This window comes from Astatotilapia calliptera, chromosome 6 (genome assembly GCF_900246225.1).
Source record: "Astatotilapia calliptera chromosome 6, fAstCal1.2, whole genome shotgun sequence".
NCBI lineage: Eukaryota > Metazoa > Chordata > Actinopteri > Cichliformes > Cichlidae > Astatotilapia > Astatotilapia calliptera.
In genome coordinates this window covers 21,192,432-21,207,229 of record NC_039307.1, presented here as the reverse complement: position 1 = coordinate 21,207,229, position 14,798 = coordinate 21,192,432, and the positions used below count along the sequence as shown (strand labels likewise).

Genomic DNA, 14,798 nt, shown 5'->3' with positions numbered 1-14,798 from the left:
TATTGTTGCTGCAAGGGGAAATGTAAAACACTTCATGTTTGCTGGAGACTTACCTGATTCAAAGCAATTATAAAAATTATGTAGAACTCAATACATACTGATTCCTATTAAGTGTCATTTGAGAGCAGAGCAGCAATTATTGCAATGGAAACGTCGTGCATTATTTCCTTTTAAAACACTTCAGACTTTGTGCTTAAAAGAAGAAAACGGGAAGTACTGAGGAAAAACAGAGAAAATGAGACAAAAAGAAGGAAAGAAAAGAAAAGAAGAAAGAAAACCTGAGCAAGAAAAAAGAAAGACAGACGGAGACAAAGCGGTGCAGAGACAGAAAAAAAAGAGGCAGATTGGGTTGTTGTACGGAGCTGCACTTGACTCTCTGATGTTCGGTGAGTTCTGACAGCTCCTCTAGTTCAGCGCTCCCCTACCTGACACTTCAGTAGAGCCTACTGCTGGTCTATGAGCGTCGCTGTGTGCGTCTGTGCACGTGCACGCTCGTGTGGCTTGAGACAGAGGCGGAGAGAGAAAGAGATTGTTTGGGGACAATTCCTGTGAATTTCTCTTGTGTGAGTGCGTGCACTCGTGAGGATGTGCACATGGATGAGTATCTTAACTGCCACCAAAACCTAATTTTGTTCCTTAATTCAAAGCAAAATCGAGTTGAGCTGACATACACAGCAGGGGTAAGTGAGAGGGGGAGGATGCGTGCGCGGAGTGTGCGTGCATGCACGCCCGTGTGTGTGTGTGTGTGTGTGTGTGTGTGAGAGAGACAGCAACCCCCCTGTGGTGAGACCTAATTTAAAGTGGGGAGATGAACACAGCTCCACAGTGAGAAGCAGCCCCTGACAGGAACAGAGACAGACAGACACACACAGCAAAAATAAAACAGAATGAACCAGACAGAGAGGAAGCTACCTTTAGAGCGAGAGCAGGAAGCCCTGTTGGTTCTATAAGGTGAAAAAAAAACCTAACTAAAGTGCTGTCTTTCCCTCCCTATATCCATTTGCATGAGAAGTTGTGTGTTTGATTGTGGGCGTGTTTTCTCTGACTCACTGGGTTGAGCAGCACGGTGAGAAACAGCTCTCCCCCACGGATGCTTTTGTCCAGTTCTTTTGGTCCTCCGGGGTATTCCTTATAGTAGATGGTGTGAGTAAACAAGCCACACGTTTGGCGAGGCAGCACCTACACACAAAAACACAGACACAGACATATGATATATTTTCATTTTAAGTCAGAAGTGCGAATAAATAAGACAAATATCATTATCCAGCACTAATTCATGGCAATAATAATGACATTGGGACATCTCTAGCCTTGTTAGACTCCTGGGCTCACTCGTTCAGTATTCCCAGCTCCTTTTTCAGTGGTTTTTATGTTGAGAACTGGATGTATGTGTAAGTCAGTTTACTGGCAAAATAAAGAAACTCTGACACTACTTGGGTCATTCTGTTAATTATATAACTAACACTGCACCATGAAAACATGGCACAACAATGCTGGTCAAAAAAAAAAAAAATGCATTTTTGTGCTAAATACATATTTTCGGAGGGTACTCGCCCAAATCAATGTATAGAAAACTTCCAGGTTTGCATGCAAATCTTGGGTGGAGATGTTGTGTGAACCTTTTCTCAATGAAGTTTTGGATACCTTTAGTGCAGCATTTAGGCTATATTGATGTAAAAAAAAAACTACAAAATGTTGAATTCATTCTGACCACTATAATAATGACTAATGGGTGAATTTGGGCTTACAGTTTTCACAGAGCATCAGAAAAAAGTGACAGCAAAATAGTTCTGATTTTTTGTAGAGGCTAATGTAGCCTTGAGCCTCTGGCTTCAAGCACAGATGAGGAGCAAGCTACAGACATCTGGTGACCTGGTTTTCATTTTCAGACTTGTAATCTTCATATGACATCTCTTTAAGCAGTTTATCCAATATCAAACCGTAAAGCACTTTATATATATATTTTTGTAATATGGTGTGATCTCAATATTCCTGTGATCACACCTTGTTAAAGTGAGGGAATTCCCATTTAAGAGGCATATGAAACCAACGTGATGCAATGATTTGAAATCGAAAAGCTACAACAGCTGGTCCTATGTGAGCTTCTTTTTTAAACTACAGATCACTCATCCATTTCAAATGCAACATACAAACAAACCAGGTACAAAGATGGCGTAAAAAATAACAGCAATGACTCGGATGACGGATGTAAAGATTAAATGATGATAAGATTAAATGTGCAGCTGTGTGTCTGTGTGGCGTTATCCAAACAGAAAATGCAGACATCTGAGCAGGTCATTCTGATGTGTCACACAGCATATGGCATTGTTAACTGCGTACATCTGCAGATGGCTCAAGTCACAGTCTTGCGCAGTTCAACAGACCTTATTCACAACTAGCGCTTTGACTTGGCGTAGGATTAAAAGGAAAGGCGTAATTACTAATGGTTTTATTCAATTCAGGTGTTCCACTTCCAGGCCCTTTGGTATTGTCCGTGCTGGCTAACTGGAACGTAGCCATAATAGAGCCATTATTATTATTATTATTATTATTATTATTATTATTATTATTATTATTATTAGGTTCTTAGCTCTACCTTTACTTTCCTCGTAATGACAAGTCAACATGCCGACTGTGAAAAAGGTTTATCAGAGCCCAATTAATGGTGTCAAAAGAAACACCACCCCCTGCATCAAGTGCGCTTGAGCTGTGTGTCCTAAAGTGCTATCCAGCCGAGATGTCTTCACCAAAGCAACAGAGACCTTGTTTTCATGCAGGTGTGCAGCACAAGGCATTGGTGATTAGTTAAATCTTCCTCAGGCACTGTTCAGTTTTTTTCACCTCACCTGCACCTGTTTGGTATTTTGGTAACTTGCTGTTTACTGAAGCAGGAGGAGATGATAACAGATTACTTTTAACCCCACCTCAAGCAGGTGCACTGTGCACCTTTGGCCATAAAAATACATAATAAAAACACCCCACACCCTGTACAAACTGTGTAGCTAGGAACCTACATACAAAAACTGGTCCAAAACGTCAGAAAACTGAACTGAGTAAAGACTGTTTTTTTTTCACCCCCAAAAGAAGTACTAGAAGTTAGACTGTTCATGCAAACAAACATCATTTCTGTTAATTTAAATGATTTTCCTGCGGAGATATGGAACAATGGGGGAAAATGAGAGGTTGCCAGATCGAGGGTTTTAATGGTTGATAAACTAAATGTCTTTTAATTAGTCCATTAAATGATTAAATGAAGAGAAGAGAAGAGAAGAGAAGAGAAGAGAAGAGAAGAGAAGAGAAGAGAAGAGAAGACAAGACAAGACAAGACAAGACAAGACAAGACAAGAGAAAGGGTCTTTCAAAATAAGTGCATTAACTTCTTGTGAAGCACTTCTCTGTGTGAAATAGAGAGTAAAAGGCTGGAAGCACAGATATTGGTTTATCTATAAAACACTGCAGAGTCAAAAAGAGAAAGAGGGAGAGAGAGAAAGAGAGATGGAACCGGAGAGAGTGAGAGAGAAGGCCACCAGAGCCACAGACACTCAGCACTATTTCACCAAACCAATTATCCACAGAGCTATAGCTCAAAATGATATAGTACATTTTAAAAAGAAATGCACACACACACACACACACAAGTATGCATGTTTGCACATCTGCACGCGCATGCATACACACAAACACGCAGACACACACGCAGCACAGCCCCATATCTCAGTGTGATTTGTTCTGATACTGTGGGTCCAGTGGGTGGCTCTCAATCTGCTGACAGAGACACACGCGCACGCCGATTTTACAGCCTTAAGACAACTTCCTGTCCTCCTCGGAACAAACAAAGATGGAGCGAGCGGCAGAGGAGAAAGAGATTAATCGACAGAAATTGCGGGAAAAATTGGAAGTGAAAAATGTGAAAGGTAAAGACAACGGGAAGGATGTGAGTGATGTCCCAGAATAGCAAGACAATAGGTCGGGAAGCGAGATGAAGCATCAGAATCTTAAAGTTCATCAGCTAATTTATGGTGAGCTCATTCGAAACTTCATTTTTAACTCGCGTGGAGGTGCACATTTATACACACATGAACCACCACACAAGCTGCCTCTCAGAAAAACTGTTCTGCCTCCGTGAGCTATGCTCTGATTTTGTTTTGTTTTTTCTGGCCTCCCTTTGCTATTTAGTCAGTGTAGCGTGCAATGTCTTGGAGCGAGAGATGGGCCTTTTCAACACACTGGTTACACTTTAAACACAGTTTGATGTCACCACAGTAATGTCGCCTAAGTAGCTGTCGTGTAGCTTTCAGTCACATCACTTGATCTTAATAAAGATCTTGATGAAGCTCGTGTGACACGGGTGCATGGGTGGCGTGTCGGGGCAGCGGTTTGAGCCCAGGCTGGAGCCTTTCTGTGAGGAGCTTTGATGTTCCTCCAGTACAGTAGGTTACCTCCGGGTACTCCAGCATCCTCCCACACTCCCAAAGACATGCATGTTAGGCAAACTGGCTGATTGGATGGACGTGAGGTATGGCCATGGAAGTGCTTTAAATGCACAGAATAGTCTTCTGTGGATAAAAGACTTGTAGTCTGCAGTGCTTTGAGTGGGGTGTAGGGCTAGAAAAGCGCTATGTAAATGCAAGTACTTTACATTATGAAAAAAAGCTTCAGAACAGCTAATAAATTCACCTCGAGGCGAGATAAATTTTTTAAACTGTGTTTTTCCAAAAACCAAAAGCTGGGCAAGTTCATCAAAATGAACATTTTAAGACATCCAATAATACTACTTCCTTTAAACACAGTGTTAATGAGGTTAAATTGAGCTTTTTTTAATATATTATACGATTAATGTGCATTGTTTTGAAGGCTTCTATAGGAGTGATTTAGTCACAGCATGTTTGGGTTACCTCGTAGATCACCAGTGGCAGATTATTCTGATTCACAGACCTGCGTTTAGTGTAGGATGCCGGAGGCAATGTCACCACATGTTTTTTTTAAAATACCATTTCCTCCAACATGTAAATGCAGAGTCTGTACTTAGCAGTGACGGGCGAGTCCATCGGTCCGCGGTCTGATTTTGTGGAAGCAACACGATCAGGAAATCAGTCCCTTCATTTCCTGCCTGAGCTCAGCTGAATATATCTAATTTGCATATGTCCTTGCCCACTGTCAATGTGGATGAATATTTCCAACTGAGAAAACACAAAACAAGTTTGTTTCACTATTCAAAAGTGTGTCATTACAGCCTTCACTTAGGTTTGAAAGACAAAAGGAACAAGTGTTTCAAAGGCAACGCTTGGACAGCGATATCACTCCTGTCAGCTGTAAGCACGGAAATCTCTTTGTTTTGTTTCTGAGCATCTGAAATTGTTTCAGTTTTTCTGTCAGCAGCTTTTCAAGTTCTTCTGACATAAAACACAAACAATTTTATTTGTGGCTTTTCTTCTTTTCCATCTTTCTTTGCGATGTGTTGTTTCGTAAAATTGTTTAACAGGTATGTATCCGCTTTTTCCCCCCTCATGTTTTGCTTTTCTCTTTATTGAATTCATTGATTCATAAGTTTTCATAAATCCTTACTATTGATCACGCACAATAACTTATTATAGCCTGTCAAAAAGTGAGCGTGCCATTGTAATGAGAGGAAGTAGGATTACGTCGATGTCTTTTATGATGCTGTCATGAGAAAATAAAAGTAGACTTCAGGGACTGATTAGAAAATTGACATAGCTGTCTGTTCAAATTGTTTGTTCGAGACCCTTATATGACAGAACAACACGGACCGGTAATTTTGGTGTCAGATGTGATTGGTTCTTTTGTCAATAGGGGAACTGTTGTGCACACTGACAAAGAGCCTGACTGACAAGTGAATGAAGAAAAGAGGGGGAGGCAGGGGGAGGGATGAAGGCAATTTGCTTAGGTGAAATGGGTGACAAAAGTTTTATTCTATTGTCGTCTCAAATGGCGACTGATGAATTATTTATTGGAGCATAAAAGTGCTAAAAATGCTCTCATTACCAAACCTTTTTAGTCTGCGGTACATCCTGCACATATAGAAAATAAACCTAAAGAAAAGCCCAGCCCGTCGACTGCACTGGGAAGCCATTAAATGTTAAATTAACGTGAAGCTGAGCATGCGGTGAGACAAGGTCAAAGAATTCATATCACATACACCTCTGCGTACACAGAGAGGTTACACACCATGCACAGCATCATTGATTTTTTGTTTAGGGGGCCGCAAGAAACAATCATCACGCAATTTACTATTCAGCAAAGACTTATTTAAACACAGACGGGAGTCGTGCGGGTTTTTTCAAAGCAGGATAAAAGAACAGAGCCACAAAGCAAAACATTCAAACAGATTTAAGCTTTTTTTAAGTTCAGCTGCTCCACAAATTTAGAATCTGTTGTTTTAATTCCAGTCAGAGATCTAATATTTATTTCTTTATTTTTTTTCATCTGCAGGGAAGGACACTTGTTAATGTGCCTTGAGTGCTAGAGTCAGTCCCACAGAATAACATCTTCAGAGAAGAGTCATCATTTTATCTGGCCAACCTGACTCACCAGCTTTTGTCAGAATATGCTAGAGGTGGGCAGATCAATCGAAATATTGATAGTACCGACACCAATACTGGTATTGGATCTATGCTAGCACGATATGATCGATACTTTGTTGTAACTCTAACTGAATTGTGTTAAATTAATTACTTTTTGAAAGATGAAAACTATACCTCTAATGTGCTCTATGAAAAATATCTGAACCTTTTTGTGTTGACTGTCACATCTGTTTTATTTATAGACTATTACACGAACCAAATTCCTTTAGAGACGAGCACATTTACATTTACAGTTTAAAAAATACACGAAAAACTGAAAGATGTGTTTGATTTGTTTTGTTGTACTTTTGTTGAAATTAAAAATCACAGTAATTTAGTGGTCATTAAAATATGTTCAGAATTTCCAAATTGATGATGATTCATCGCAAAAGTTATGACACACTGATCTCCTCTAGATAACTTGCCTTTATAAGTTAAAAGTATCGTTATTGGCCATCCTGGCCCTGTGTTTACTTAGTATCGGATCGATACCAAAATCGGCAGCGTCACACAGCACTAGAAAATGCACATCTATGCATGGTCTGCCAGGCCAAAGTGTTTTATTAAAAACATGTCTGCACACAGCACCAGCTCTGACTTCTATCAAAGAGGAACCCGCCACAACACAGAGCTGCGCAACAACAAGCTTAATGACTACTACTTCTAGCCTGAGAGAAGATGAAAATAGCAAAAAAAAAAAAAAAAAGGAGAAAGAAACAGCAGGGAAAATATAAAATAATGAAATAATCAGAAATATGTTTTCAGGAAAAAAAAACATGTTTTGAAATGAGATATTTGACAGCCTGTTTTTTGGAGCAGGGGGGTTGGCATTTAGCTGCACACAAAACGAGGCATGTTCAGCTATAAATATCTAACAGGTAGATGGGAAGAGCCTAATTGGTTTTCATGCATTTGCAGCAATATGTCAATTAATCAATGTGTATTTATCCACATGAGCAAGGAGGGATGCATTTGCATGTATGTGCTGAATGTGAAGCTGATCGCCTGCGTCATCTCCTCACCATTATGCTGTTGTGGATGAAGCCCTTACGGTAGCGGGCAGGTTTGAGGTGGGGGTACTCTTCAGTGCTGGTGACCCGAATGTTCCACACACGTTTCCAAGCCTCATACAGCTGCAGGTGGACCGGGTAGACACCCGAGTGGTGAGGGGCCACAGCGTAGCCCATATCCACCGGGATGTTGTGGTTCTGGAGAGAGGAGACGTGCAAAGACACGAAAAATGAGGTTTATACACATAAACAAAGAAATAATGGCATGCTTGCAGCTCCCAAACAAAGGACTTTGTAGCACATAAACAGCCTGACCTTGCAGATGAAGCACGTGCCTTGTACCGTGTTTGTTATGATGCTGGCCTTCGGGTTGGAAATTAAAAAAAATATATAGTTTGTACGAGCATGTGTGCGTGTGTGTGAGGGTGGATGGTTGCCGGGTGCATCCCGAAGACTGATGGTGTTGTCCTTTGCTCTGACACACACCTACACACACTGTCAAAGCTAAGCAGCGGCGGCCAAAGGGGATGAAGGAGTGAAGTGTGCATGTGTGTGTGTGTGTACAGCAGAGGCTAGTGATCAGACTTTATGTTCACGCTCACCTTCAACAGCATGAACCAACCCCTCCTCGTTGTCTCGCGTGTGTGACAACGAATTCCAGCACGGTCATACAAATCATTTTTTGCTCGCTCACACAAACACAAACACATACACACAGGTACTAACAAAGCAGACAAAATAAAGCAGTGCAGAGCAACAAAAAGCACTCAACCTTGAGGGCTTCAGATTAACCAGGAGACATTAAATAGGACTCAGGTGTCTTTTAAAATAAGTGCATCATTCCCAGCAGGGATATTACATTTTATTTGTCTGTCGGAAGCAAAATTGTTCCTTCACTGCTGCGCCCCAACCAAGTCTCAGTCTGTTAAAACATGCCCATATGCAACTAATTTGTTTAGCAGGAAGTGTAATCTCCCCAAACATTTGTAAATATATCATCAAACATAAAATAGCACAGTTTACATGGCATATGTTATCGTGTTTGATGTCAAATCGCAATATGAAAAAGGCACCAAAACGCCCAATACACTTTTTAATGACTCCAATTTATTAAATCCAGACACACCTATATTATTGCATGATTTTAAGCATGAAAACAATTCAAACTGGTGACTTATAAAAATGTAATTCCCCGCAAAGTTGGCATAAAAAGGGAAATTATCTATAGGGACTGAAAGTGGCTGTAAAAATGTTTACATGTGCTCTAAAGTTGAGCAGTTTATCACGGGAATAATCTTTCGGCACTGACTCGCTTTTGAATCCAGCCTCATGTGGCCACGCAAGGAACTGCAGTTTTGCAATGGCTTCATTTTCAGCCCCACACGTCAACATAGATGCCCTTGAAAAAAGTGCAGTCTTGGGAAATTCGTATGATCAAGGACCCACAAGACGAAAACCACACTGACAGAGACGGTGAAAGAAATATGTGTGCGTGCTTGCCCATCCATCTCACCAGAGCAAACTCTTTGTTGAGGACCATCTGCTCCAGCAGTGAGGACTCATTGTGGAAGAGGTGAGGCTGCATGTGGCTCCACATGTGGGGGAACCACCAGAACTCATCTACATACTTCAGTAGCAGATCGTCTCCCTCGTCCTCCTCTGCTGTGCCTACGCTCACAAAAACGCACAAACAGAACAGGGCAGAAGGAGAAATAAAGCATTAAGCACCTTACAACAACAGGCAGATTCAGATTACGTCCAAATGAGTGCTATCCATAGCTTCCTGCTGGTGCAGGGTTAGATAAGAATCACTATGCAACCCAATTGTCTTAAGGTTGTGTTACTAAATATGGTAGTCCGATACCATGGAGATGATGCCATAGCAATAACAGATGCGATGGAGATGTGTTCTAGTCTGCATCAGATTTCTTCTAATTATAATCATGTTCGGCCTCACCTCGATTTTTCTTTTCCAGTGAATTCCACACCTTCATTCTCTTACTGCAGATTTAGACAATTTAAGTAGAAAATCAATAAGCACTGTCCTTGGAGCCAGAAGGCAGCGGAGGATCCAATGCAGTATGTCATAACCTCATAAATGTGTTAAATGTGTTACTGTGCAACTTTAAATCTAAAGCTATTAAATAACATATATTGGTTTTAGTGATGATGTGATAACATATGCACACTATAATTATAATTAGAACCATGTGGGTCACGTTATTCCTGTATGTAAAGGATGGATGTAGCTACCCTGTTCTGTTGGTTAGTCCCATCCTAAAGCCTGTCACCATCCTGATGCTTTGCAAACAGGTGTGACCTGTCATACGTGGATCGAACTAAGAAACTGAGGTGCATTCATCATATGCCAGCTACTTGAAAATTATACGGTAGCTATTCCCAAATGCATATTCTGATTGTTGGTCTCTAACTATGGCCATAATTTCGAAAATTACAGTTTTTCTAAATCGCTTTGGTGCAACTCTCACACCAGAAACGTCATTCTCACTGTTCTTAACGCAGTTCCCAAATCAGTAACGCATTTCCCCACCGACATCAGGCTTTCTCATTATTTTTATGCACACTGCTGTAATTTTACACGAGCTTCACTGATATTCGTATTTCAGCGCTAAAAGTATTTGTTAGTGTGTCGAAGCAGTTCTCATTTGAATGCCACAGCTTGTTAAAACCGTGTGTACTTTTGTGTGTCAGTACCCTTCATCTCTCACTTTCCTGAATACTGTCCAGTATTGCATTAGTGTTCTCAATCAAATCACTTCAAACTTATTTCAAATATTTTTGAAAGAGCAAGGCCAGCAACACACTGTCAGTGCTCGTAAAAATAAACACATGTTCTCAATAGCCACAGCTACATGCCATGTCACTGCTAATTAGACACAAGGATATACTATACAAATACACCCACTGGTCACTTTATTAGTTACACCTTGCTAGTACTGGGTTGGACCCTCTATTGCCTTAAGAATAGTTTGTGTCATAGATTCAGGAAAGCGCTGGAAATATTCCTCAGAGATTTTTCTTCGTGCTGACACGACAGCAACTGCGTGATGCTGTCAGCTGCTTATTCAAATTTCCCCTTCCACTACATCCCAAAGGTGTTCTGGAGCACTGAGATCCACATTCAGTTGTCTTTCTTCCATATTGTGATGCTCAGTTTGAACTTCAGCAGGCTGTCTTGACCATGTCTACATGGCTAAATGCTTTGAGTTACTGACATATGATTGGTTGATTAGATATTTGCATTAGCGAGTAGTTCAACAGGCGTACCTAATAAAGTGTTTGCTAAATGTAAGTAGTGTGATTTTAGTGGACTACACAGTACTTGGTGGTATGTTCTGAGACTGTTTTCTGTGTTCTGATGCATATAGTTACACATGCATCATTTTGCATTCATTTGAAGTTTCAAATAAATCCTTCACATTTCTTCTTTGTGACTGAACACTTGTTACTCCACATTATGCCTACATTTTTGCAGTATTCTTTATAAAGTCACTAAGGCTTATCATAAAAATACCAAACTATTTGGTGTCCAAGTCCTAAAATGGTGATGAAAGGGTTTGTATTCATTGGTTCATTGCAGCTGCTAACTGTACCAAAACAGTGTAGTTTATACTTCTCTGCAATAAGTTTCCCTTTCTTAGAGTCACCTTAGTGGAATATTAATTAAACTATAAAGATGTATTTTCGTCATGTTGATTCATGTATGGAAAAACTGCCTTTCAACAGGAGAAAACCTCCAGCGGAAACAGGCTCAGGGAGGAGCGGCCATCTGCCGCGACCGGTTGGGTGGGGAGAGGAATAGTTGGTGTGGAGCACCCACAATTTCATTGTACATGTACAACGACAATAAAGGCTATGCTATTCTATTTTATTTGATTCTCTTAAGTATGTACACATCATTTTTTGTATTCATCATATTTAAATTATTTTGCAAAGGTTAGATAGAAAAACATGAGAAAACCCACCTGTGTGGTAGAACTTCCCAGAGAAGCCCAGATTAAAGGTAAAGTTGGAGATCTGAGAACGAAGCTGCTTCTGAGTATCAAGGAGAGCCTGTAAACACAGACAGACAGTCAGACAGACAGATAGACAGATGCAAAATAAAAGCAATATGTTTATTTCTCCCCAGCGAGTCTACACATACAAATTGGTTTTAGATCTTGTGTTTCTGTGATGTATATTTAAGTGAGCACTTGTTCCTTCGACAGCTGCCAGGATGGCCGTATGCTCATGTCAGTATGGCTGCTCAATGGAAGCAGTCACCAATGTGCTCTTGCACTGTGTCTCATTATTAGAGTCTCCTCTTTTGTTTTCTACATGCACAAGTCTTCCGTTCCCGTACTTAAAGTTTCTGCAATCTCTAGTTTCAGTGCTCGAATCAGGATTTTCCTCACTTATTTAATGACTTCATTAGTTTACTGGCCTTTAAACAAAGACTCTGTAATGAGTGTTAACTAAAGAGAGTCGCACACTCTGCACACACACACACACACACACACACCGACAGTAATGCAAGTTAATGAAGGTCAGTGCATTAGTAGCCTCTGGAGGGTGGACTAATACCCCCACCCCAATACACACACACACACACACACACACACACACACACACACACACAATCTCCTCCCTTCTGATCACTGTTTCCATCCATCCCTAACATTACCAAGTGAAACCCTGAATATCCCTGCTGCCTCTCTCTGTCTCCCTTTCTCCTTCTATTTTTCCATCTTCCCACTTGTGAGAACCTGCAGCTGCCTCTCTGCCCCCCTTCCCCATTTGTCTTCCACCCCTCCCACCCTTCTCTCAAACTCCATCTCTCCCTCGCTTGCTCCGTGAAAATGTCACATTCTCAGGAGACAGGGCTGCTCTAATTTGAAAGGAAGGATAAAGCACCATGGAGGAAAGAGCGCTCACTCTCCCTTTCTATAGCCCTCTACCCCTGCTCCCTCCCCCGCGCTCTCACACTCTTCTTGCTATCGTTGCACTTCCTCGCCATTTGCACCCGCAAATATTTTGTTTATACTTAAAACTCTTGTAATTCTCTTTATATCTCAGTCTGCTGGGTCTTTCCGTTGGGCTATAAGCTCCACGTCTCCACTACCAATCTTTGTCATGCCGCTTTTAATCGATCCCCAGGAACCCTCCGTGATTTACGAGACCTGAGCACAGCTGAACTGAGAGCAAGGAATTGGTTCCAGGCAGTCTTCCCCACTCCCGCGCTCCGTTTTCCCCTCTCTTATTTCCTCCCGAGTGTGTCTCTCAAACCAACAAATACACAGACACATGCGTGGAGTGTCTTCATTAACTCTAATCTAATGGTGCTGAAGATGGCTGCATGCTGACAGATGTGCACAACTCCCTAATCTGATCCCCTGTCTACTCTGCTATGACACCCTCTATATCTTACGCACACATGCACACGCGAGCCAACGTGTGGATAGAAAGACTTAAGAATTAAATTAAGTTTGTAGCTGAGTGCTTTGCATGGTAACTCAATCTACACTGCCTGATGCACTTGGTCAAAATGTATTATTAACGCGTGTGTAGATAACTGTGAGACTCGGCGTAGGTGTGTGTCCAAGTGTGCGGTATATTAGTTTGAACGTCTCATTTGTATTCTGTTACCAAACATCCACAGAGGAAACAGAAGAGTCACAAAGAAAATGTTTGCTGCTTTTAGCATGTTTGGCTATGAAAGTCAGCATCATGGCATCTCTGTTTCATCGTATGGATTTTTGGGACTTTATCCCTCTGCTCTGGAGGCCTGAAGGGGTCATGTCTGGTAAGATAGAGACTGAAGCGTGATGACCTGACTGTCTTCCAGTCCTCGTCTTGTGTTTTACTTCTGTAGAGACCTCAAAGACAGTTTTGTGTGCAGATACTTCAGGATCTCACGGTTTTCTCTTATCTAGAGGGAAGTAAAAAGGAACCTATCTGTGGAAGGATAAACTTTAGAGCTGGATAATCACTAACACCAGTGCTCATCGCTCTTCTCCTTTGCTTTTGAAACCCTTTACATGCAGGTCTTCTGAAAGATTAGACCCGCATAAGGGTAAACCTGTGTCTCACTAAATATTTTCCTCCCATTTCTGACTCGACACATACTTTTACTGTGTCGCAGCATAATTGTGAACAGAATGTGTTTTTAAACTCTTTTTTTGATGTTCCATTTTTTGGGGATTCTAATTTGAGTCCTCCTGAAAAGGATTATTCTGACATGAAGCGCTGTGAAAGGGACAATGTGATGTTGACAAATTGTTGCATCAAAGAAGCTGCTATTCAGGAGCCAACTCTCACATTGTAAACATCAGAGAAGCAACTGACAGGGTGATCTTTTTTTCTTTTTTTCTTTTCAAAACTCTCGGCAATTACAAAAAAACCTTTACCAGCAACAAATAACTGAGACAGGGTTCTCAACCGTGCGTCAGTTCTCGAGTGGCTTTCCAAATCCATTCAAAAGCTAGATTTTGGTGGGAAATTAATAAAGAAAGCTGAAAAGAAACAAAGAAGACAGAGTGTTTTGTTAATGCCTCGGTGATAGCAAAGCAAAACAAAACACAGCAGACACTAATCAGAAAAAAACCAACCAAAAAAAAAGAACTCAGTGCGCTCGGTGAACGATTGCTGTTTACTGCTTTCAAATTAGACCCAGCTTCTCAGAGTTTATGAACCACTAAAGTATGTGCAGGTATGAGCAGGGAGAAGCGTGGGTACATGGTGAGCAATAAATAAAATAATAATAATAAAGGGAGTTCACTTCCTTCCTTTAATTCTGCCTCTCAGAGGGACAGAGACGTCTCCTTGTGCTGGTTTTCTTAGCGGAGCTGAAAAAAACAGAGCCCGAGTGTCTGCTGGATCCTGAGAATAGTTTTGAAATTGGCCAAAAGTGATTCTCTCTGGTAGGCAAAGTGAGAGTTGGGAGGCAGGACTATGCAGGGCGCGAGAGATCCTTCCAATCCGAGCGATGAAGGTAAACGCACACACTGGGATTAGCGGTCGAGCAATAGCCCTAATTTCTGTGCCCAATCCCACTGCTTCCTAACACTGCTAGTGTCAGAAGCGATGCCAGTTGTTTCTGTGTATGTGCGAGCGGTAGTGTGCGTCGGCGCGTGTACTTTCATGTGTGTGTGGAGGAAGAGTTGCCAGCTAGATGTTGGAGTTCAAACAGATGGTAGACAGGCATCTG

At 41.3% G+C, this 14,798-nt stretch overlaps 2 protein-coding genes across 4 annotated transcripts in view; one reads left to right on the top strand and one right to left on the bottom strand.

The window, feature by feature from the left end:
- LOC113024198 (MAP/microtubule affinity-regulating kinase 4-like) overlaps positions 1-14,798 on the top strand; it is a 597,794-nt gene that overhangs the window by 124,520 nt on the left and 458,476 nt on the right. The window lies entirely within an intron of this gene.
- ndst3 (N-deacetylase/N-sulfotransferase (heparan glucosaminyl) 3) overlaps positions 1-14,798 on the bottom strand; it is a 47,986-nt gene that overhangs the window by 24,136 nt on the left and 9,052 nt on the right. For all 3 annotated transcript variants that reach the window (XM_026171061.1, XM_026171059.1, XM_026171060.1), the window contains exons 3-6: positions 11,578-11,665; positions 9,105-9,259; positions 7,604-7,789; positions 1,051-1,179 (exon numbers count right to left, since the gene is read on the bottom strand). In XM_026171061.1, coding sequence (XP_026026846.1) covers positions 1,051-1,179; positions 7,604-7,789; positions 9,105-9,259; positions 11,578-11,665 — 558 coding nt within the window. The remainder of the gene's footprint in view (positions 1-1,050; positions 1,180-7,603; positions 7,790-9,104; positions 9,260-11,577; positions 11,666-14,798) is intronic.